The sequence below is a fragment of the Mizuhopecten yessoensis genome, unplaced genomic scaffold, assembly GCF_002113885.1.
Source record: "Mizuhopecten yessoensis strain PY_sf001 unplaced genomic scaffold, ASM211388v2 scaffold8537, whole genome shotgun sequence".
Classification (NCBI taxonomy): domain Eukaryota; kingdom Metazoa; phylum Mollusca; class Bivalvia; order Pectinida; family Pectinidae; genus Mizuhopecten; species Mizuhopecten yessoensis.
The window spans coordinates 218,114-241,229 of NW_018407597.1; the positions used below are offsets into that span (position 1 = coordinate 218,114).

Here is a 23,116-nt window from a genome sequence, read left to right on the forward strand (position 1 = left end):
CCAAAAGTGTTGTTTCCCTATATAAACTATAGTAAACTTTACCCCCTCCCCAAGGGAGAACGGATAGTTTAGGGGTCCTGAAATTTACAATTTAAATAAAGCCCCTGATGATGTTTCCATCCATGCAGAGAAAATGACTGTAATACCTCTGAGTCTGGAGAAGAAGATTTTTGAAATATTGGTTATTTTTCCTTTTTGGGCCCCGCCCTGGCCCCTAGGGTTGGGGTAGGAATCCCAATTTTACAATTTGGTAGCCTCATCTACCAAGGATGATTCTGACCAAGTTTGAAAAAAATCCATCCACTGGTTCTTGAGAAGAAGTTGATAATGTAAAAGTTTACGCACGACGGACGACGACGGACGGAAAGCGATTGGAATAGGTCACTTGAGCAAAGCTCAGGTGACCTAAAAAGATGCAGATGTTGTGTCTAGGCATAATATTAGTTGGTTTAGATTCAGGACAGGTGATCATGAGGTAACAGTCTGTACAGGTGTAATAAATATGATGTATATATGCGTGTACATGTCATATTAACAGGTAAACAAATTACGTGGTGGCGTACTTACCTCCTGGTGATACTGTATTGCCTCACTGAAATTTCCCAGGAGATAGTTGGTGTTGCCAAGGTTACCACAGGCTCGACCTTGGGCAGCTTTGTCACCAAGGTCTTTTACAATTTGTAGATTTGCTCTGCAAAATAATGTAAACAATTTTCAAATTCTGTTATAAGGTGAAAATCCTGTAAAAACATCACATAACAAACAGGTCAAGGCAGAATCAATACCCCCTATCGATCTGTGTATACCGATAGATACATTAACATTAGACCTTATGTGTATATATACATTAACATCAGATCTTATGTGTATATATACATTAACATCAGATCTTATGTGTATATATACATCGACATCAGATCTTATGTGTATATATACATTAACATTAGATCTTATGTGTATATATACATTAACATCAGATCTTATGTGTATATATACATTAACATCAGATCTTATGTGTATAGATACATTAACAACAGATCTTATGTTTATACATTAACATCAGATCTTATGTGTATAGATACATTAACCTCAGATCTTATGTGTATAATCACATTACCATTAGATCCTATACTGGACAGTTACACCGACTATGAATTTTACACCTGTCAAATAATTTTTAAGCATCTATTAAGTCAAAACATTTGAAAAAACACTTTTATTTCATTTACATTTTTTCCCTATGACAAAAGGATCAACATTTTCTAAACAGTCAAAGATTGCTGACAGTAGAAAAACTGGACTTAGACAACCAGGTATTTCCCTGTGCTATATACATGCACCTTTCTACAAAAAGCAGAGCATACAATTTGTGTGCTCTTACTCGTAGTATTCAGCAGCTTTCTGAAGACATGTGCGCACTTCTTCTGGAAATTCCCCCGGATCTTCATTCGTACATCTCCCAGTGTGTTTTCCCTGGGCATGGTAAACGTTGCCCAGGTTATACAACGCTCGCGCCTCACTCACCTGCAACAGAAATTCCTCATGGACACCCAAACTGCTAACAAAGTTATGATTACAAATGGAACATTGTTGGAAACTTCTGAAGATGGCTGTCATGGTTGTTTATCTCATATCATACCAAGTTACACTCAAAGTTTCAATGTTGTAAAATGTATAACAAATCAAAGTCAGAAAAAATGTGTACTTTCAAAATGTCTGTCAACCATTAAGAGGATGTAAAATTAGATGCAACATCATTAAATTGTTATTCTTAACACTAGAAGAAAATCTACTGTTAAAACAAAGTTGGATAGTGGCACACCTCTGAGGAATGATTAAACAAGCCTGCAGTAAAACTAAGTGGAACTGCTTTAATTTTCATAAATACATAAAGTATACATTAACCATACTTCATCTTCTGTTTTATCCATCTATGTTTTGATGCCTAGAAATATTATATTTCTAATAGTATATGACATATTTCTAAAAAATTCTACTTATAATTTTGAAAACTCACAGGAAAGAGGTCAGAAAAAACAGTTAATCAGTAAGTAGTTACAGTTTCGGCAGTGCTATGAGGACACTTAAGAGATCACTATTTTCTCCTCCCCACATTGAAGCTTACCATGCATAGCAGATATCTATATTCTGTTAAGAGACCGATTTCAAGTCTTGGGTTGTCTCTTAATACAGACTGGACTGTATATCAGGCATTCAGAATACTTTAACTTGAACATATCATCTTTACCTCCCTTGCAGTGCTATTTTTCTTAATTAAAACATCCTTTGAAGACATTTTTTTAAAAGCAAAATTCCTATTTAATAAAATCATGCTACTGTGAATTAATTAATTTTGAGTTTTTTAAATTTTGTTGTTGATTGCTTGGGTATTCGTAAATTTTAAGCATTAATTTTTTCCCCATATTTTTGATATACTAGAACTATTCAACCTAGACAACCAGTACGTGATGGCTAAATGCTTCATGCATGTTTAAACATTCTCTGGGACCCGTCCTCACATGACCCCAGTTGTTGTGAGACGTTAACCCCTTAACAAACAAACATTCTCAGTAAGAGGACCAGGGATATGGAAACGTTACATCAATTTTTAATTTCACAGTTTGCACATTTTGTTTCAAGGCCATGATTGTAGCTATACTCGAGTTGAGGGACTGTAGTCACCTGCCTTATACAGGGATCAACATGTGGATCGTTCTGTTAATTACAATTTTAAACAGTACAACTAAGCTGACACTTTTCAACACTTCCAGAACTATTTTTAACTCAAATTCTTTAGGAAAAAAATCTTCGTTTTCATTGATTCATGGAAAACTATATTTCAAAAATTCCTTTTCATTTCCATTGATACAGGATTTTTTATTTATCACAAATTCATGTTTAAATGGAAAGTTGATAATTTTTTTAAAGACAAGCCATTTGGATTAATATGTCTCGTCTATGCCCCAATTTGACCATCAATGCACATATCAGAGAAACTAACTTAAACGCAATAACTTAATGTTGATATATCAAGATGCTGACAAAGAATGAAAGGTAGGCTGCATCCAGCATTTAATGCATGGGTTGAGATGTACTACCAAAGGTGCATCTATGGTCCAAGTTTGGTTGGTCTAGCACTTATACTTTCAGAGAAACTAACTTACATGCAAAAACTTAATGTTGATGCCATCGCCACCGTTGTCGCCGGAAAAGCAACACATAAGTGTCGCTTCTAGTTTGTGGCGCAAGACAAAAACCACAAAATTAGAGCTCCACAAATATCTCTGATTCTACAGTATTAGAGAAGAGGTGAAGGCACTAGCTGTAGTATATGAGAATTTGCATGTCACGATTATAAACTTTTTTATACGGTCACTTACCTTATCTCCTAATTCCTGTGCTATGTCTAAGTGTCGTAAACAGCAAGCTATTGCTTCTTCAAACTTCCCCAAGACTTTGAGTGTGTTTCCAAGGTTACCACTAGCCTTTGCCTCACCAACCTTATCACCGAGAGTTCTGTGGAGTAGTGTTCGACAGGTGAGTGGGAGAAAAAAACCAGTGTCTAGTGTCCGTGAATATATCTCGTATATACTACCTACACACAGGGATCGTGAGATAAGTGGTCAGGGTTTACTCTATGTGCTGATGTATACATGTAAATATTTCTCGCTAGCTGCTGTATATCATCATACATATATAGGTATCAATATCCAAGGAGATGTGGGTTTTTTCCCAAAGATTAGCATTCTGGCTCTGATACTTGTGCTTTCAGATACCCTGGAATTCCTTTATTATTGGCAGGAGTGTGGAAGTGAGTGTAAATATTTCCTCTACAGCATAGACACGTTACATCTAACACTGTCTGCAGTTTATATACCACTTGCCACACACAGAAGCCTATGTTTAAAGGGAGATCACTCTAGTCTGGATAGAACTGGCCACACAGTTTACTGGCATGTGTCAAAATAGCCATGTTAATAAATTCTTCCAGGTTGTGAACTTGTCAGGGAGATATATGTATTAGGTATTGATTGTTCTATTCCTATATAGATTACATTTGCATATTGACCAAAAGCATCATATGCTTATACAAATCTCTAGAATCAGTAATTCATTTAATTCATTCACCCCTAGCTAGCCTGAAGACACATTTGAACCCGTCCAATTCAATGGTTGGAATAGTTCACTATGAAATTTCAGGGGTGAATGAGTTTTATATGGAATTATATTTATCTGATAACTTGGTGGACACAAAAGTATGAAATAACTGAATTTTCAAACGATAATAAATAAAAGCAATCCTACAATCCTGCGACAGTCTTAAGCGTACTTAGAACATACCGAGCTAGTGACAGGTCAAGTTTGTGGTATTCCAGAGCCTTGGCATATTCCTGGAGGTAGAAGTAGGCATTTCCAAGTTGGCTGTAGATGGCGCTGAGAGTTTTGAGATCATCTGTGCCTGTCTGTACTGCAGCTTCGAAGAAATGGACCCCCGTACGGCAGTCACCGGCCTTACATAACCTTTCCCCCTCTAGTGCCAACTCCATACAGGTACATTCCATCTGAAAATAAGGTCAAAGGTCAGCATTGGTGTAAACTACCAGGTACATAAATCAAAAAATATATACAAGTGCTGAAAAGTGACAGTAGCACCTGAAATAAAACCTCATGAATCCTGAAATGTGCATACAGTATTTATCAATATATCATCGCATGCTGGTCACATCCATCATTGGGGTCATGATGCCCGAGTGGTTGAGGCATCTAACCCGTCATCAACCACTAGCCCTCAACCACTGGGTCTTGGGTTCGTGGTCTATGTGGGGCAGCAGTCCATGTGAAATATGCCGGTCTGACGGACATGTCCCGTAAAAAATACTGCTGGTCCGGCAATCACTATTGTAATTCCAGACCAAATGTCTGGCGTACATTTTCTACCTTAGAATCATCTTGAGTCATGTCACTTCAGCGTTTGAAATACCCCTGTAATATTCAGTGCAGTCAAGCGTTGCGGTAACCTGTATTGACATTGATTGGATGAAGAATAATGCTTCGTTACGTTGGGGCAAAACCTGGCAAACCACTGCCAAAACCATTTTAAAATAATTTATTTATTGTATACATCAAACAATTTTTGTAAGTTTTTTCCCCCCATTTTCTTTGAACTGGCAAGTTTTTTAAGCTAACCTGACCGAAATGTCCTGTAAAAGTTGTTCCGGTCTGGCACACCCCTGCAGGTCGGGGATCGGGAAAAGAATACACCTGCTGTTACCCACTGCATGTATTGTAGGAGGCGACTAATGAGGTAAACCCCTGCAGCATTGGGGATTTGCTTTGGTGTCCTCTATTTCAGGACACAAAAGCGACCAAAATAAATCTGCTGCGCCCATTGCATTATTTGGGATCTTTATCTTTCTTTCTACTTTTCACTACCTTTTATTTCCTAGCTCCTTGCTTGGCAACACCTCGCCTTTGGCTTGAATGTTGAGCGTTTGCCAGTTTAGGAAGGCAATGGGTTCTGTCCCCAGGCCGGGACATACCAAAGTCCTTAAAATGGGTAGATGTTGACCCTACTTAATGTTCAGCATTTAAGGGAATGGTAACAGCTGGTTCAACCGTTGTCAGTATAATGTGACCGGGCGGAATGCTGTGTTTGGTGCCTTTGGCATGGCATTTCAGTGAGATAGCACTATAAAGTTGGCATCAGATCTGTGCAATCACAAGGAGGCAAGCACACCAACATACCCTGTCTCCTGCATACACACACGCATACACTATACACAAGGAGGCACGTCCTTTAATGACCTTAGCTGTTAATAGGAGGTTAAACAAAATTAAACCAAACCAAATGTTCCGGTCTGGCAAGCTTCGGATAGTTACCTGGCCGAATGTCCTTTAAGAAAATTTGTATTTCCCATGGACTGGGGCATTTGCCAGGAATTGGTCACAGGTCGCTGGTTTTTCTATGGGCACAATGGTTTTCCTCCATCACCAAAACCTGACATGACCTTAAATGACCATATAGCTCTTAATAGGACGTGAAGATCAAAATGTAAAGTACAAGCAAACCATACCAATTCATCAACAACTGGACCTGAGCTTTAGGTAATGATACATGAACTGATTCAGTTTTAAATCAGTCATTCGTCCAGTTACAGTACTTACCAAATTTCCCCATTTTGATAGAAGACTCCTCATTTTTCACTGACAATTTTCACTTTAAAATCAGCAGCTCTTTACATCTTTTATTTTGCTTAAACTCAATTGATTTACTGCTGTTGGTTTTAATTCCCACTTGAACAATTTGAAAGGTTGGCAAGTATAATGCTTTTGTTTTAACACTGTATATGTTCGGTACATAAATATAAACACCAACTGAGCATGGCCACTAGACAAACCAACGAACCTGCAAATGATATGGACTTAGAAATTAATTTGGCTAAAAAGTGGCTCCAATTTTAACCGCCATGGTAACTAGAAGATACTCATCAGCGACCAGAAGTTTTGTATTAATTGTTTTGTTTATCAGTTCAGTTGTTGGGTCTCTTAAAAGGTTCTTTTCTTTGATGTTTGTGTAAGCACACTATTACTTTTATACGAACATTTATAAAAGGACCGAAGGTATATGATGAGGCTCGTAACGTTTTCATTTCCGGCCTAACCTATTTTTATCTGGTGGCCCCTGGGATGCAGTCCAAATTTTAATGTCACTCTTAGACCTGTAGTATCCTTTCACAGTATGTAAACCTGTGTTAAACACTATAGTCACAGAGCTGTCCTGTAATCCGCTTTGAGCCTTGTTTACTAGATGTGGCTATCTCCTACATATAGATAAATAAAAACCTTTTCTTTTCATTGTGTGTCCGTATACCTTATTGTAATCCTTGTTTCTATCTTAGATCAATTCAGCATTGGAATGTCATGGAGCTATGAGAGTGTAATATTGAAATGTGTGTATGTGGCAGTGTAATATTGAAATGGGTGTATGTGGCAGTGTAATATTGAAATGTGTGTATGTGGAAGTGTAATATTGAAATGTGTGTATGTGGCAGTGTAATATGAAGTGTCATGGAAATACTTCAATTCAACAAGTTATTAGTACACAATTATATGCAGGAGTTTCTTTAGGTAAACCTCTTTCTACCATAATCAACTCCCAGGCCATCGTTAGAAAACGGCAAAAGTGTATGAGGTTAAACAACAAGCCATTCGGATTGATATGTCTCGCCTGTGCCCCGCTTTGACCATCAATACACATATCAGAGAAACACACTTAAACGCAAAAAATTAACATTGATTAAGATGCTGACAAAGTCAATGGACCATGAAAGGTAGGCCACATCCAGCATTTGATGCATGGGTGAGATGTACTACCTAAGATGCATTTATGATTCAAGTATGGTTGGTCTAGCACTTATACTTTCAGTGAAACTAAGTTAAACGCAAAAATTAAATATTGACGCCGCCGGAAAAGCAACAAAAATGTTACCATAAGGTTGGTGAACATCTTTCAGCAGTTCGCTTTTTTGAAATACCGAATCCTGGAATGTGGCAGTTGAAAGATTAGTGCCAATTCATTTGACTTTGCTTTTAACTGTTTTTCATCTATGACGTAATTCTATAACGAATGCTCTAAATATTACAGAGTGTACTAGATTAATGATTGAATTGATTAAAGTCGAACAATTCCATAACAGTTAAAGTATATACTAAAACAGTATATCGGCTAAGAGATTTTGCAAATCAATTAGAAAACTTCATATCAAAAGATCCCTATGTGGCCACATCACTGATTGTAATTAATACAACAAAGTTGAACATTCACCTGAAGTTCCACAACTTGTGACCATTGTTCACTATATATGGTATACCTATTGCTAGTTTATCAATTTCTAAAATTTAAAAAAAAAACTTTTTAAAGCCTGTTTTTTTTTTTAATTTGAAAATTAACTAATTCATGTTAAATACGAAAAAATAAGTAATAGACCCTCACCTCCGAACCGCTATATAACAGGGAAAACGCAGCTACAGGGATTGATAACAGAGATAAGATAAACGTGTACAGAAGAATCAATATCTATGTGATTTCAGGGATTCTTATACACTTCAGCAGCTCAAGTAGATGGGAAGTCCTGTAATTTGAAATGTTTATCTTTCTCATCAATTTCTAAATCTGATTTATCGGACTGCAAGCTGCAGGCTATTGCAAGGGACCAAATGTGGAATCTTGTATACTTCCTCAACGCCTACACAGGGTGTTGGAATGGTCCAGTCTGATGCATGTCTACAGCCAATCATTGCCCAGGAGGGGGTTATCAGGCCTTGTTTACACACCTGCTACTTACACTTATAAGATCAACTTCCGCCTGCAAGGTGTGCCTCTGCCTTACTTAGAGTAGAAAACCGAGTCTTACGAACAGTTAAAAAAGACGGCTACACATGTTTTCACTTTATAAGTCAGAGCATTCATCTTGCTATTTGACACTAACAAATATACAGACAACTTTAACTTGCTTTTGCATTGAAAGTGCTGCCTAGCAGAACGGGGATGGGCAGGACTAACACACAAACTCCATTACACCCAACTAATATCGTAGGTATATCTGTCATTCTTGCTTATCGATGTCCGAACTTATACGCCTGTTCTGATACAATATTTCAATAAAATTCTGTTGAAAGTGAATAAGTGAATTAAGTATTACGTACTTATACGCATGGGCTAGACAAAAGTTAATAATCGATCCAAATCATGAAATTTGTATTGAACATTTAAACATTTGAGCAAGACAGTGAAATTACAAGTTCTGCCGACTGACATTACCAGTGATTCCCAGCAGTTAATGAGCTTTCCGGAACAACATTTAACCAGCGACTTGTAAGATCATACACAGAGTTCCATAATCAAGATCCATATCCAAACTGACTTCATAAAATATCCAAATTGACATTTTCATACATATGTATATTTTATATTTGCCCGGCAATAAGCTCATGCCTGGTAATTAGCCCACCCATATCTATTACAGTCCAGTATAAATGCCATCAAATGCTATTTTTTTGTACTTTGATAGGGCCAGCCCAGCTCCCTACTTTGAGTTAGAGAATATTATGTGTTGGATTCTGGGATTATTGAAGGATATATACGGTAGTTAAATTATAAGATAATGACATTGTAAAATATCCAGCGACTTCTTAAAATATCCAAAGTCACCTTAAAAAATATTCAGAGACATTCTTTTTTTCATGAGTTACATTCCAAGCTTTACAGAGTGACTACAAATAAAGCTTCCTATACATGTATAATGGCATTACACAAGCTTCAGAGCAATATTACAAACTCCCCACATTACAGCAAAATATACCAACTGGATCTGCATTATCAATGATCTAACAGTACTTGGTCAAGAGCAACATCAGTAGCTATCTAGGTTCAAACTGAATAAAGTCATCGTTGCCATTTACTTGGCCTCGTTTTTCTGCCATAAAAGGATGCCATACACTTCATTTGTGTAACCTGAATTCCATTTGGGCCCAGGATGCTTAACACTAAATTCCATCAAAATTCCTTCAGCTGTCTTTAACAACAGTGAGCTCAATCTAAGCCCAAAACATCTGGAACCACATAATTTTGCCAACTTACAGATATCTATTTCAGAATCAGAGACAGGCTACTCTTGAATGTTATATATTGGTCATTATTGGGACCAAACTCTTTTGATGGTTTACAACAAAAAATCTGGAATGGACAGTTCTGGTTTAGACAGTAGCTTTTGATTCTGTGTCAGAGCTATGTCCGAGCATTAGCTCACTAAATAAATGTCTTTTTGCTTAGCGAGCTAACAAAGAGACACCCACTATGATAGTACTTTTGGTTAGTTACAGTATAAATAATACCATTCACAGGGCAACACATTTAGAACCCAGGAAAAATAATTCTGAAATCCATCCAAGGCCTCAGTAATTGAACCTTTAACTCATTCACCCCTGAAATTTCATTAGGAACCATTCCAACTTTTGAATTGGAAGAGTTCAAATGTGTTTTCAGGGGTGAATGAGTTAATATCATCATACACTGACTGGACACCGAGTCTAGTTGATGGGACCAACTTTTCATATAAAATTCGGGTGAATGACTGATACCATCCACACAGCCCATTCTTTTGTATTAGAAGTGAAGGCTAGACGGCAATTACGTGGTAATGACATTGAGCAGTTGTACAAGGTCGTCAATGTTCAAGGCTGACAGTGACTATGATTGACGAAGCATTTCTTTTACGACTCCAAAACAGACTTATTTGATCTATATTATGGGCAGTCACAGTATTGGTGTTTGAGAAGAGTGCCTAATGCCAGGTAATGGTGATTACGCTTGTTTAGCATGCTACTATGTAAATATGATGCACAGTAGACTGGTTCACTGTTCCCATCACCCTCTCTAAAGCCTTGCCACTTTAGGTCCTACATCTCACAGTCTGGCCGACAAATATGTCAATGTCTGAAAACTTAACACAATCATCTTTTCTTGTCTTCAAACACACCACACATAGTAAACGGCATGTGAGTGAAATATGCCTTTAGTGATTTTCAAACTAGTTTGAAATTGCTAAACATTGTATTCTTGGATGTTAAAGATAATGCTTTAGCGCTAATGTGATAATATGGGAATGGTAATGCAAGTCCGTTTATACACAAGTTATTTAGCATACACCTCAAACTGTCTAGTAATGCTTCTATATGATAGAATTAAGAATGTTGCTAAATAGCTATATAAGTTACTACAAACTGGCACTTTATTTCTGGATATGTACTTTCTGAGAAAAACCTTCTCTTGATTATATATGAAAGATTTTTTTTTAGTTTGCTGGTATTCAAGCCCTGGGTTATCATCATGTTATGTTTCCTCATCTCTTATGTAATATTTTGCATACTCATTTTCAATCATCAGTTATACCTCACTGTAAAATGTTAAAATATTGACCAAAAACTCCCTGATTGAAAATTTGTTGCATAGAAACCTACTTTAACATGAAATTTTATTAGAACTAAATAAATACAATACTGTAAGTTTGAAGTAGAAAAACAATTTAATGTAATAAAGGTAACTTACCTAGAATTTGTAGAACGAGGAACATATTTAGTGAGTGCCAATATCACAATGAATTGATCACTTATATATTAAACCAGCTGTTTCATTTATTGCATGACCACGTTATCTCTCAAAATAAATTACAAACAACAAACAGATGTGACCAACCTGTCACTGACACACAGAAAAAAGTTCAGTCTCACCAACCACTGACATTGATATTATATGATGAAATATTAACCCCATAACAGACACACAGGAAAACGTGTTTTATTATCCAACTAACACACATGAAAACAGGTGTCTTACAAACTTACTGACACACAAGGGTGTCTTACCAACCAAGAGACACATGAAAACAGGTGTCTTACTAACCCTACTGAGACACAAGGGTGTCTTACCAACTGAGACACACATGAAAACAGGCCTACTGACACACAAGAGTGTTTTACCAGCCCAGAGACACACAGGGAAGTAGGCGTCTTATTAACCCTACTGACACACAAGGGTGTCTTATCTACCCTGCAGAGACACACAGGAAAGCAGGCGTCTTAATAACCCTACTGACACACAAGGATGTCTTACCAACCCAGACACACAGGGAGGCAGGCGTCTTACTAACCCTACTGACACACAAGGGTGTCTTTCCAATCCAGAGACACACAGGGAAGCGGGCATCTCATCTGAAGCAGCATCATACAATGAAACATGAGGAAACTAGTTACTTACTAAAGACAGACACTGAAACACATGTGGAAACAAGTTACTTGGTAAAGACAGACACAAGAGGAAACAAGTTTATTACCAAAGACAGACACATTAGTAAACAAGTTACTTACTTAAGACAGACACACGAGGAAACAAGTTACTGTATTTACTAAAAACACACAGACGAGGAAACAAGTTTATTACTAAAGACAGACACATGAGGAAAAAAGTTTATTACTAAAGACAGACACACGAGGAAACAAGTTTACTATTAAAGACACACATGAGGAAACAAGTTATTTACTAAAGACAGACACATGAGGAAACAAGTCGATAACTTAAGACAGACACACGAGGAAACAAGTTACTTACTTAAGACAAACACACGAGGAAATAAGTTATTTACTAAAGACAGACACATGAGTAAACAAGTTACTTACTAAAGACAGACACATGAGGAAACAAGTTACTTACTAAAGACAGACACATGAGGAAACAAGTTATTTACTAAAGGCAGACACATGAGGAAACAAGTTGATTACTAAAGACAGACACACAAGGAAACAAGTTTATTATTAAAGACACACATGAAGAAACAAGTTATTTACTAAAGACAGACACATGAGGAAACAAGTTGATTACTAAAGACAGACACACGAGGAAACAAGTTACTTACTTAAGACAAACACACGAGGAAATAAGTTATTTATTAAAGACAGACACATGAGGAAACAAGTTACTTACTAAAGACAGACACATTAGGAAACAAGTTTTCTACTTCAGACTGACACATGAGGATGTAAGAACAAGTTTGGCTAACTACTGACACCAAATAAAATGTGTATAATGTACAAACGACAAATGAAAAGGCCCAAGCACTGTAGTGGCTGTTGCAGCCTGAGTTTTTCTACCCAGGACTTGCAGAATGAAGAAACAGCTAGAAACTCAACAGGCTTTGCTTCCATTGATTTCTGATATCTGATATCCTGATCACATCTTGCTGATGAAACTAAAATGAAGTTGTGAGAATTGTCCAATCCTGATCATCAAAAAAATCAATCGACCTCAACATCAATACGATAGTTCTATAATTTTATCTACCACTGTAGACCATAACGGACTCGACCAGATAAATGTATGGCAGTCTACTCAAGTTACGTAGGGGTGAAAGGGTTAAGTCAATTTACATAATGTTTTGACAATCACATTCTTATCAGTGGTTGAATAATGCTGTATAACAGTAAAACCATAATACAGTGCACGTGGCCCTTAATGCTTCGTTTGCCATCACGCTTACCATATATTTCAAGGTCTCCTGTCCCTTTGTTTTTAATAATTCCTTTACTGGTTACCTATGATGTATCACCAACTACCCATTATATATATCAACACTTTACTGGTTACCTATAATGTATCACCAACTACCCATTATATATATCAACACTTTACTAGTTACCTATGATGTATCACCAACTACCCATTATACATATCAACACTTTACTGGTTACCTATGATGTATCAACAACTACCCATTATATATATCAACACTTTACTGGTTACCTATGATGTATCACCAACTACCCATTATATATATCAACACTTTACTGGTTACCTATGATGTATCACCAACTACCCATTATATATATCAACACTTTACTGGTTACCTATGATGTATCACCAACTACCCATTATATATATCAACACTTTACTGGTTACCTATGATGTATCACCAACTACCCATTATATATATCAACACTTTACTGGTTACCTATGATGTATCACCAACTACCCATTATATATATCAACACTTTACTGGTTACCTATGATGTATCACCAACTACCCATTATATATATCAACACTTTACTGGTTACCTATGATGTATCACCAACTACCCATTATATATATCAACACTTTACTGGTTACCTATGATGTATCACCAACTACCCATTATATATATCAACACTTTACTGGTTACCTATGATGTATCACCAACTACCCATTATATATATCAACACTTTACTGGTTACCTATGATGTATCACCAACTACCCATTATATATATCAACACTTTACTGGTTACCTATGATGTATCACCAACTACCCATTATATATATCAACACTTTACTGGTTACCTATGATGTATCACCAACTACCCATTATATATATCAACACTTTACTGGTTACCTATGATGTATCACCAACTACCCATTATATATATCAACACTTTACTGGTTACCTATGATGTATCACCAACTACCCATTATATATATCAACACTTTACTGGTTACCTATGATGTATCACCAACTACCCATTATATATATCAACACTTTACTGGTTACCTATGATGTATCACCAACTACCCATTATATATATCAACACTTTACTGGTTACCTATGATGTATCACCAACTACCCATTATATATATCAACACTTTACTGGTTACCTATGATGTATCACCAACTACCCATTATATATATCAACACTTTACTGGTTACCTATGATGTATCACCAACTACCCATTATATATATCAACACTTTACTGGTTACCTATGATGTATCACCAACTACCCATTATATATATCAACACTTTACTGGTTACCTATGATGTATCACCAACTACCCATTATATATATCAACACTTTACTGGTTACCTATGATGTATCACCAACTACCCATTATATATATCAACACTTTACTGGTTACCTATGATGTATCACCAACTACCCATTATATATATCAACACTTTACTGGTTACCTATGATGTATCACCAACTACCCATTATATATATCAACACTTTACTGGTTACCTATGATGTATCACCAACTACCCATTATATATATCAACACTTTACTGGTTACCTATGATGTATCACCAACTACCCATTATATATATCAACACTTTACTGGTTACCTATGATGTATCACCAACTACCCATTATATATATCAACACTTTACTGGTTACCTATGATGTATCACCAACTACCCATTATATATATCAACACTTTACTGGTTACCTATGATGTATCACCAACTACCCATTATATATATCAACACTTTACTGGTTACCTATGATGTATCACCAACTACCCATTATATATATCAACACTTTACTGGTTACCTATGATGTATCACCAACTACCCATTATATATATCAACACTTTACTGGTTACCTATGATGTATCACCAACTACCCATTATATATATCAACACTTTACTGGTTACCTATGATGTATCACCAACTACCCATTATATATATCAACACTTTACTGGTTACCTATGATGTATCACCAACTACCCATTATATATATCAACACTTTACTGGTTACCTATGATGTATCACCAACTACCCATTATATATAACAACACTTTACTGGTTACCTATGAGGTATCACCAACTACCCATTATATATAACAACACTTTACTGGAGAAATGCAAGCAGAAAAGTATGTGTTACACATTTTAATATTCTACTTTTGCTGAAATAATTGTCCTTCAATGCAAAAAAATTGCATATATTCATGAATTTATCGGTATTTTTAGTTTAAATCATGTCCTATCTCACAAATCTTGGTAAAATTCGCCAAAACATTTTTCATTGATCTTAATTTGCGAATGAATCAATATCTTCATCTACATAAAAAAAGGTAAAAAAACAACATTGTTGAGTACAATGATGATGTTGGTAGGATTCAATACTACCAGAGTATCACATTGCATCAAATGAATGTTTCCTTCTGAACAGTTCAGCTGATAAACAAATACAATGGTCTTGACTTTTGTCTGATAAGTATCGCCTCAAACTAGCACCAGATAATGGCTTTATACACATACGAACCAAGCCAACTGCAGAGAGAGATGAAACAATGGCATTTGTTTATACATGTACAGTACGCTACATTGTATCTCAAAATTATACATTGAATCAAGAGACAGTAGGTACAGAGTCTTGCTTTGGTCTGCAGGCTACGGTAGGCAGTGTCTTGTGGTCTATAATCCAGTTGTTGTCAACTGTTTGTAGGAAGACAGACACAAAGTCTGGTGAGGAATGGATTCTAAGGTGGTTATCATGTACTGTGTCATCAACGGTAATGGCAATTACGGTGTAAATGTGCTGGCGAGCATCACTGAGACTGTTCGCTTTCGGCAGCTGCAGAATTCATAGAAGCATTTCAAATCATTTTCGTTCAGACAATAACTCGCAAAGTAAATAAATTATTTCAGATTATTCCGGTTTTGAGCATCACTGTCTGTTTTCCTGCAGCTGCAGAATTTATAGAAGCATTTCAAATCATTTTCTTTAAGACAACAAATTGCAAATAAATAAATAAATTCAGATTCGCCATATTTTAAAAGTTTGTCTTGCAGAAGACACATATCACAACAATATTTGTATTGATTGAATTTTCTTGTTCTAAAAGATATTTCTAAGCTTTTACTGCACATTTCTAGACATGCATCTTGAACGTGAGTGAGATTGTGAAATATTCTGAACTCATCATTTGCCAAATGTATACACAAATTCAGATCAACAGGTTTTTACAGCAAATGACTAAAGCTTGAATATTTTCACTTATGTAAAAATGAAAATACAGAATAATACAATATATGTGGGAAAACATAAATTTGCAGTGCATTAAAATCAAAGACAGTGTAGCTTCTAGCAACCCATTTATTTAAGGCTGACAACTGAGATCAGTATTTCCTATTAACATTTGGGGAAAACTACCTACAGGCTAAAACTCATAAGTTGAAATTTCAAGGCTTTTAAGCCATATATTCAGAATGTTGCATGTTGAAATCAAACTAAAGGGTACAACAGGGCAGAAGGTAGTTTAAAAATAATGTATGAAAGTTCAAAGCCACAATTAAACCTATGATATGTTTTAACTTATTCAGTTGTTAGGATTGTTCTTAACATTTTTGGGTAAAGATATTTTACTTTATAGAATAAAATGTACAACCTTTAAAATAGAGGATGTTTTTCACACAGCAACACACATCTTACTATATATACACCTGGTGTCAGATGTGACCCTTTGTGTTTATCACACAGCGACACACATCTTACTATGTATATACACCTGGTATCAGATGTGACCCTTTGTGTTTATCACACAGTGACACACATCTTACTATGTATATACACCTGGTGTCAGATGTGACCCTTTGTGTTTATCACACAGCAACACACATCTTACTATATATATATACACCTGGTGTCAGATGTGACTCTTTGTGTTTATCACATTCTTTCAAATTCTGAAAGACATTTTGTAGCTTATGTCTGTATATTAACATTTTTAAAAATAAGAATCTGACAGAGGAATATATCCTCTAGATGGGAAAATGGCAAGAGCCATTAGGAGGACAACTTAGACAGGCAAGTTAACAATAGCAAATATTTACTGGTTAGGATTCTAATGCAAATTTATAGGATGAATATGTATAATACCTTTTCTCCAGCGATAACGACGGGCTGTGTTGGCCTGTTTTCGTCTATTTTGCCCAGGGTCCTGGCACGATACCCCGGCCATGATAATCTCCGATCGTGTCTAGTATACTTTGAGAACATATTGTCTGTTATTCCTGGGACAGCTTATGGCCAAATGAATTATCCAAGACACATCCGCACGCTAGGGTCACAACATACCACCAATGCGAACAACGTCCACTCATGTCCACTGGGCCTCCACGCATAAATTGACAGTTTTTCACCAACACTATCGATCAATGTAACATCTAATTTGTAGCCGAGTTATAGAATCATTACTTATATGTTAGAAGCGTGTCATCATTGGAATGAAAGAATTCTGTGTAATTACATAGATGATTACAAATCACTCTGCAATGGAAAATTGATGAAAAGTAAATGAGCTTACGTAGAGATGGAGTACTGTCTGTTCAGTGTGTTCAAAGTATTGAAATAACAGAACAAACAAGATATAGGGGTTTCCAGCATTTATACGCTATGGAGCTATGGTTGAACACAATGGCAAGGCATTGGAGATCTGTATAATTATGAGAAATGCTGAATCCTTTGGAAATGTAATCAACTGGTGCCCACGGATAAAAAGTATTTCTGGTTATGCACATGTTAGTATTCACACGAGTGCCACATCACCGAGTTATTTCTGTGTTGTGTATTCTCATGAACCACTGTTATGTTCTCTCATCAGTGAAAATGTCACTTTTAAGTTGTTATCCGCCAACTATTGTAGCGTGTTCATGTGTTCCGCTCAGACCTTCAGCTAATAGACACCAAAATGGTGAGCTATCGCAGTGTTGAATTCTAGATTTAGTTACACAGAATACCAAAGTGACTTCAGTCTCAGAGCCAAGAATCTTGCTTCTATCGCACAAAACACTGAAATGCTTCAGGTAGCATAATGTGTCAATTTCAGAAATATTTAAGTTTTCAAAATATCAAAGTAGTCTTAAGGTATCTGAGAGCAGTGGATTTTACTATTATATTAGTTGAACTGTAAAACGCCGGCATGAGTGAAGTATTGAAGTGCTGTTATCACAAATACAGTGTTTTATCTATGAAGTTGGGAAAAGTAGCTGATCATGTTGTCATTGTACAGACGATTATATGCATTACGTTCCGCCGTTAGTGTCCATTATATCACAAAGTCCATCAACGGCTAATGTACATAACACTCATTAGTGCTAATTGTTGTCCAAAGGCTGTGAAATCCATCAGACGTATCTATACCATTGGCGACCTCCGAGGGAGATGGTTTTCAGTCAACACTTAGTATACACAGGTACTACAGGGACGATAAATCCCATTCATAGTGCCCATTGTAGTCCCATCATTATACCTTTATAATACAGATATACACATAAAGCTATCCTGATCCCCCTGTGACGTGGGTAGCCTTGCCACAACTGTCACATGTGTCACAATGACTGCTGACAAGTCAATTATATATGGTGCTTCACAAATTTAGATTAATTTTCTTCCAATGTACAATTCAAAAAGATGTTTAAATATTTATGCTGAAGTGTGAATTGGTGCAGCGGATCCCTTCACTGCATTCTTCAGCGGAATGATGTCGTTAACTCTCGGAGAACAATTCGCATCCCACAGACCCTCCACGCCACAGAAATATTTAAATTCCACTTTTGAAGCAATCAATAGTAAAGCTATTTGGAATGCGAAACATTCTACAGAAGGATGTCCCGCGTATGTACAAGTACGTGTTTATATACTGCTCCAGGTGGTAGAGAGCCTACTAATTAAGAATGCTGGTATGCTGCAAGCTTAGAGTGCATATCCTGTAATGTTGAAAACTGAAGTAAAATTCAGCCAAATCCTTTTAAACTATCCAATCTTTCAACAAAGATTGTATATGCTATTGTACTCTTACAGGGGCTACATGTTAAAATCTTCTCGGAATTCTTGTCCCATTCACATATCTTCACATGTACATTCTGTGGCTGGACATTGATCTGGTAGAGAATCAACAGCAGCAGGAGTCACCTTCACCAGGCAGTGACTTTTGAAACCAGCGGAAAGCTGTTGGCAAATGAATCACTCTAAGATCGTTATAACAGCCAGTCAGAATACCAAAAATCTATCTCGTCTCCTCGTATTGATCTATATTTAGCAGCAGGTTTTCAAAAACCAAGATCCAACATTGTGGTTTAAGGTTTCACTATTTTCAACGTATTCTAAGAGTTGTTGAGTGAAAACTTTTTTTACATATATATTATCGGTAATTTGCTTCAAGTTCTTGTCTGTTACAGACTAGCTAGAATATGATTGGTTACACGTTAGAGTATGCTTTCGTATTTAACAGGTCAAACCAATGTCATCTTGAAGATCAGATGGGTGACACTCCCCATTCTACCGTTTCATATAACACGAGGAATACCCTAAGATTATCTAAGAATACAGGTTCTGCTGAAAGACTCTGAGCGTCATGTCAGTAAAAGTATTCTGTACTGAAGTTTCTAGCTTTTTAGATTACAATTCCAAGCAATTACGAATACACGCGGGTAAGTCCCAATACATTGCGAGACATTTCCAGATTACAATAGTTTTAAGCGTCTTTCTCTTCAGAAAATGGCGAAAGTCTCTCACTTTCTAACACAGCAATTCAATCGGGAAATGTTGGTGTTCAGGGGCACTGTGACCTAGCTGTGGCCTACAGACACCATAGGGAAGATGTTGGCACATACAATTCAGAAACAACTCCAACAGTGTCAATCTGTCTTACTTCTGAAAAGCCTCCATTGCTGATAAAACAACAATGTAAGAAAACATTCGTATCATTGACAACTGTTATTGTTTAGGAGAAACCATTGAACAACCTCCAATTTATCTACACAATGATATGAAACAACTCCAAATTCCAAAGTAAAATGTTGGTCTAGTAAAACATATCTTCCTCTGAAGCAATGCCACCTCTGAATAAATCTGTGCTGTAGTTTGGTTCGCAGTCCCTGCCATCCCTCGCAATCCTGGCCCGATGATCAATACCCTTTCCAGTCCACACTGGCACAGCATACTATGGCAACTGTTACCATTTATGTCATATAAATACTACAATACTTCAAGTTGTTCTCTGGGTAAAACTAACGCATGGCTCAGACCATATCACCACGTCTTCTTTAAAAGATATTTGTGACGTCTCAATATACCCACGTCTCTTTGTCACTATGACATTATAGGAATGCTTCATACCATATACTATACCTATACTTACGAAGCAATGTTTTATTTATTTAACATCCCCTCCCCCCCACCCCATACCATCACCTTATTTTCCAATATTGCGCCCCAACCTTTTTGTTTTCAGTTGGAGTACCATATTTTACCAGCAATAAGCCCCCCACCTCCCTCCCCCTCCTGAGAAAAAAGATGGGCCAAAAGTGTGTGTGTGTGTGTGTGTGTGGGGGGGGGCTTAATTGCGAGCAACCCCCCCTGTTCACAAAATTTCAACATGGTCCGCCATCTTGGATTTTATCTCACCTCTACTGTTGAGTGTCCAGTAAATGTTTCAACATAAAAAAGTTTATGTTGTACAATTAACCAGAAGACACAAATAAAATTTCATGTTTATTAACCCTTAGGCTGTTACGCATGGCATATGCCGTTTCTCGGTCTGTAGGTTTTGATCAGGAAGTGTGAGGTCGGGTTGTTGCTATACCAAACCCGAACATGTATAGTAGAAGGCTTCTGATTGTTGTTTTGTCATTACTTTCGATATTCCCGGCAGTGTATCCTAGTAATGACCAAAGGTGTGCGAGAAAATTTCAAATAAAAAAAATCTTCATAAAAATGGCGGACGTGTTTGAAGCAATGAATATGATGGTAAACATCTATTCTCCAGCGTCATCTACGATGAAAATAAAGGTTTTGAAGGGTTTGACATGGTTGATGTGGAAATACTTCGGTGTAACATAATATGTAACTTTCCAATGAAAATCTCTTTACAAACAGGAAAATATCGGCGGACCGAGGCGCACATGTCGTCTGCAGGTGAGGCCAAATTGGACATTGACATTGAAACGTTTTGAGTTGATTTATTTCTTCAATTTTTTTATCGATGATTTAATCAGAAACTAGACTCTGAATATGGCTTGGAACTCAACATGTCACAGCGACGCTATTGTGATTTTAGCGTGGGGTTTGTTGTGTCTAGAACCACGAGTGTCTAATCAGTGATCTCAAGTTGTTGTTACAATTGAACTGTACCTGTGGTCTAATTAACCAATTGTCATTTTATAATTGCTTGTTGTTCTTATCAGTATTGTAAAATTTGAAAGGTGTTACACGACTTAAATCTACCTGTTGATGCAGATTTTAAAGGAACAACACAGACACAAGTAAATCTCTCCAAACGACTTCACATTTTTCACCTGCATAAAGATAGGAGTCCAACAATTGGTTATATTCAAAACGTCCTTTTTTAAGGGGGGGCTTAATGGCAGGCACCCACCCTGTTCCCAGGACATNTAAAGTGGGGAGGGGGCTTATTGCCGGTAAAATACAGTACACCCTTAATATTTATAAAACACTGAATCCTTTGGACTACAAACACTTGTACAAATATGTTTAATATGACATTTCCCCACCTTGAGGGTAAGACTGAGAAATCTCAACCCAAGGGGTAAGATTCTTTCCCTGACCAAGAGTGGGGAAAACTGTATCTCTGTCTAATGGGGAAAACATTATCTTACCCAACAAAGTAAGTCTTTCAACGATTCCAACCCCTCCACCCTTTTCCCCTCCCTCTGTCAACAACTTTGAATTTACCAGAGCCAGGGTTGTTACGTATCAGCTAAGGTTACACATGACCTCATACTTAAATATTTTTCTTTTTAAATATTAAGCCAAATTTCCCATTTGGGTCTTTCCCATCTGTTGCCAGTATGGCCAGATTTGTTTTATACAACATTGAAACTCTTCAGCCCTAAATGATGTTGTTCAATATGCATACCAAATGAATTGAAGTCTCTTTTGCCATTTGGACGAGTAGACTTTGGGGAGGGGGTACAATTATTGTATACATGACTCAAACGCCATATATCAAACTGTCCTCAATAGCTCATCATAAGCATACAAATGGTTCTGACAAGTTTTGATCCCGATCTTCCATTTCGGTAAACACGATCACAGGTAAGTATTCTATTGTGACCCAATCAAAACTCCAACCAATCAAAGTGCTACACAGAACTTATTTAGGTAATCATGTTCTAGAGCCACCCACAAGGCATATCTAAACATGTGTGTTACTAGATTGCGCTTCAAGAAAGCCTTATAAAATAGCAGGCTTAGGTATAAGGAATCATATGTACAGCAGTAACGGTCAAAAGAAATATTTCACACCGTTATAAAACATTAACAAATTCCCAACTTGTACACTCAAATCAATCTTTCGCCACATTGCTTGCTTATCTCTTTTACTTCATAGTCATGCACTCCAAGTTGAACCGAAATAAATATTTAGTCTCTGAGGTACGTATGATCTTACTGAAATAAGATACTGACCATGCAACAGCTGCCAACCAACTTGTTTGTGATGTCTTCTCTGCAATATGCTGCAGTTTCCTTAAGTTCCTGTTTCATAGCCAGCTAAAGCCAGAATTGTTTATATATTTTGTTTTTTGGCTGTTGGCAGCAGTTTCAGTCTGGTCCAAGTGATCAAACACAACATTGCATGTCGTCTTAAAAGGTTTTAGATATAGTTATCTAAATCCTAACATCTATTCTGCAATCAAATATTGAAATGTGAAACTGATTTGTTGGAATTGAATTAGATAATAAATGGCAATTGATATTTTTGTTAAAGCAAAACAACGAGAAAA

General features: G+C 36.7%; 1 protein-coding gene across 1 annotated transcript in view; it reads right to left on the reverse strand.

Annotated features, from left to right (window-relative positions):
- Nucleotides 1-17,380, reverse strand: part of LOC110456128 (G-protein-signaling modulator 2-like) — a 34,318-nt gene extending 16,938 nt beyond the window's left edge. The window contains exons 1-5 of the mRNA XM_021506689.1: nt 17,250-17,380; nt 4,342-4,562; nt 3,381-3,516; nt 1,382-1,524; nt 568-691 (exon numbers count right to left, since the gene is read on the reverse strand). Coding sequence (XP_021362364.1) covers nt 568-691; nt 1,382-1,524; nt 3,381-3,516; nt 4,342-4,562; nt 17,250-17,369 — 744 coding nt within the window. The 5' untranslated portion in view covers nt 17,370-17,380. The remainder of the gene's footprint in view (nt 1-567; nt 692-1,381; nt 1,525-3,380; nt 3,517-4,341; nt 4,563-17,249) is intronic.
- Between the last annotated feature and the right edge of the window lie 5,736 nt (nt 17,381-23,116).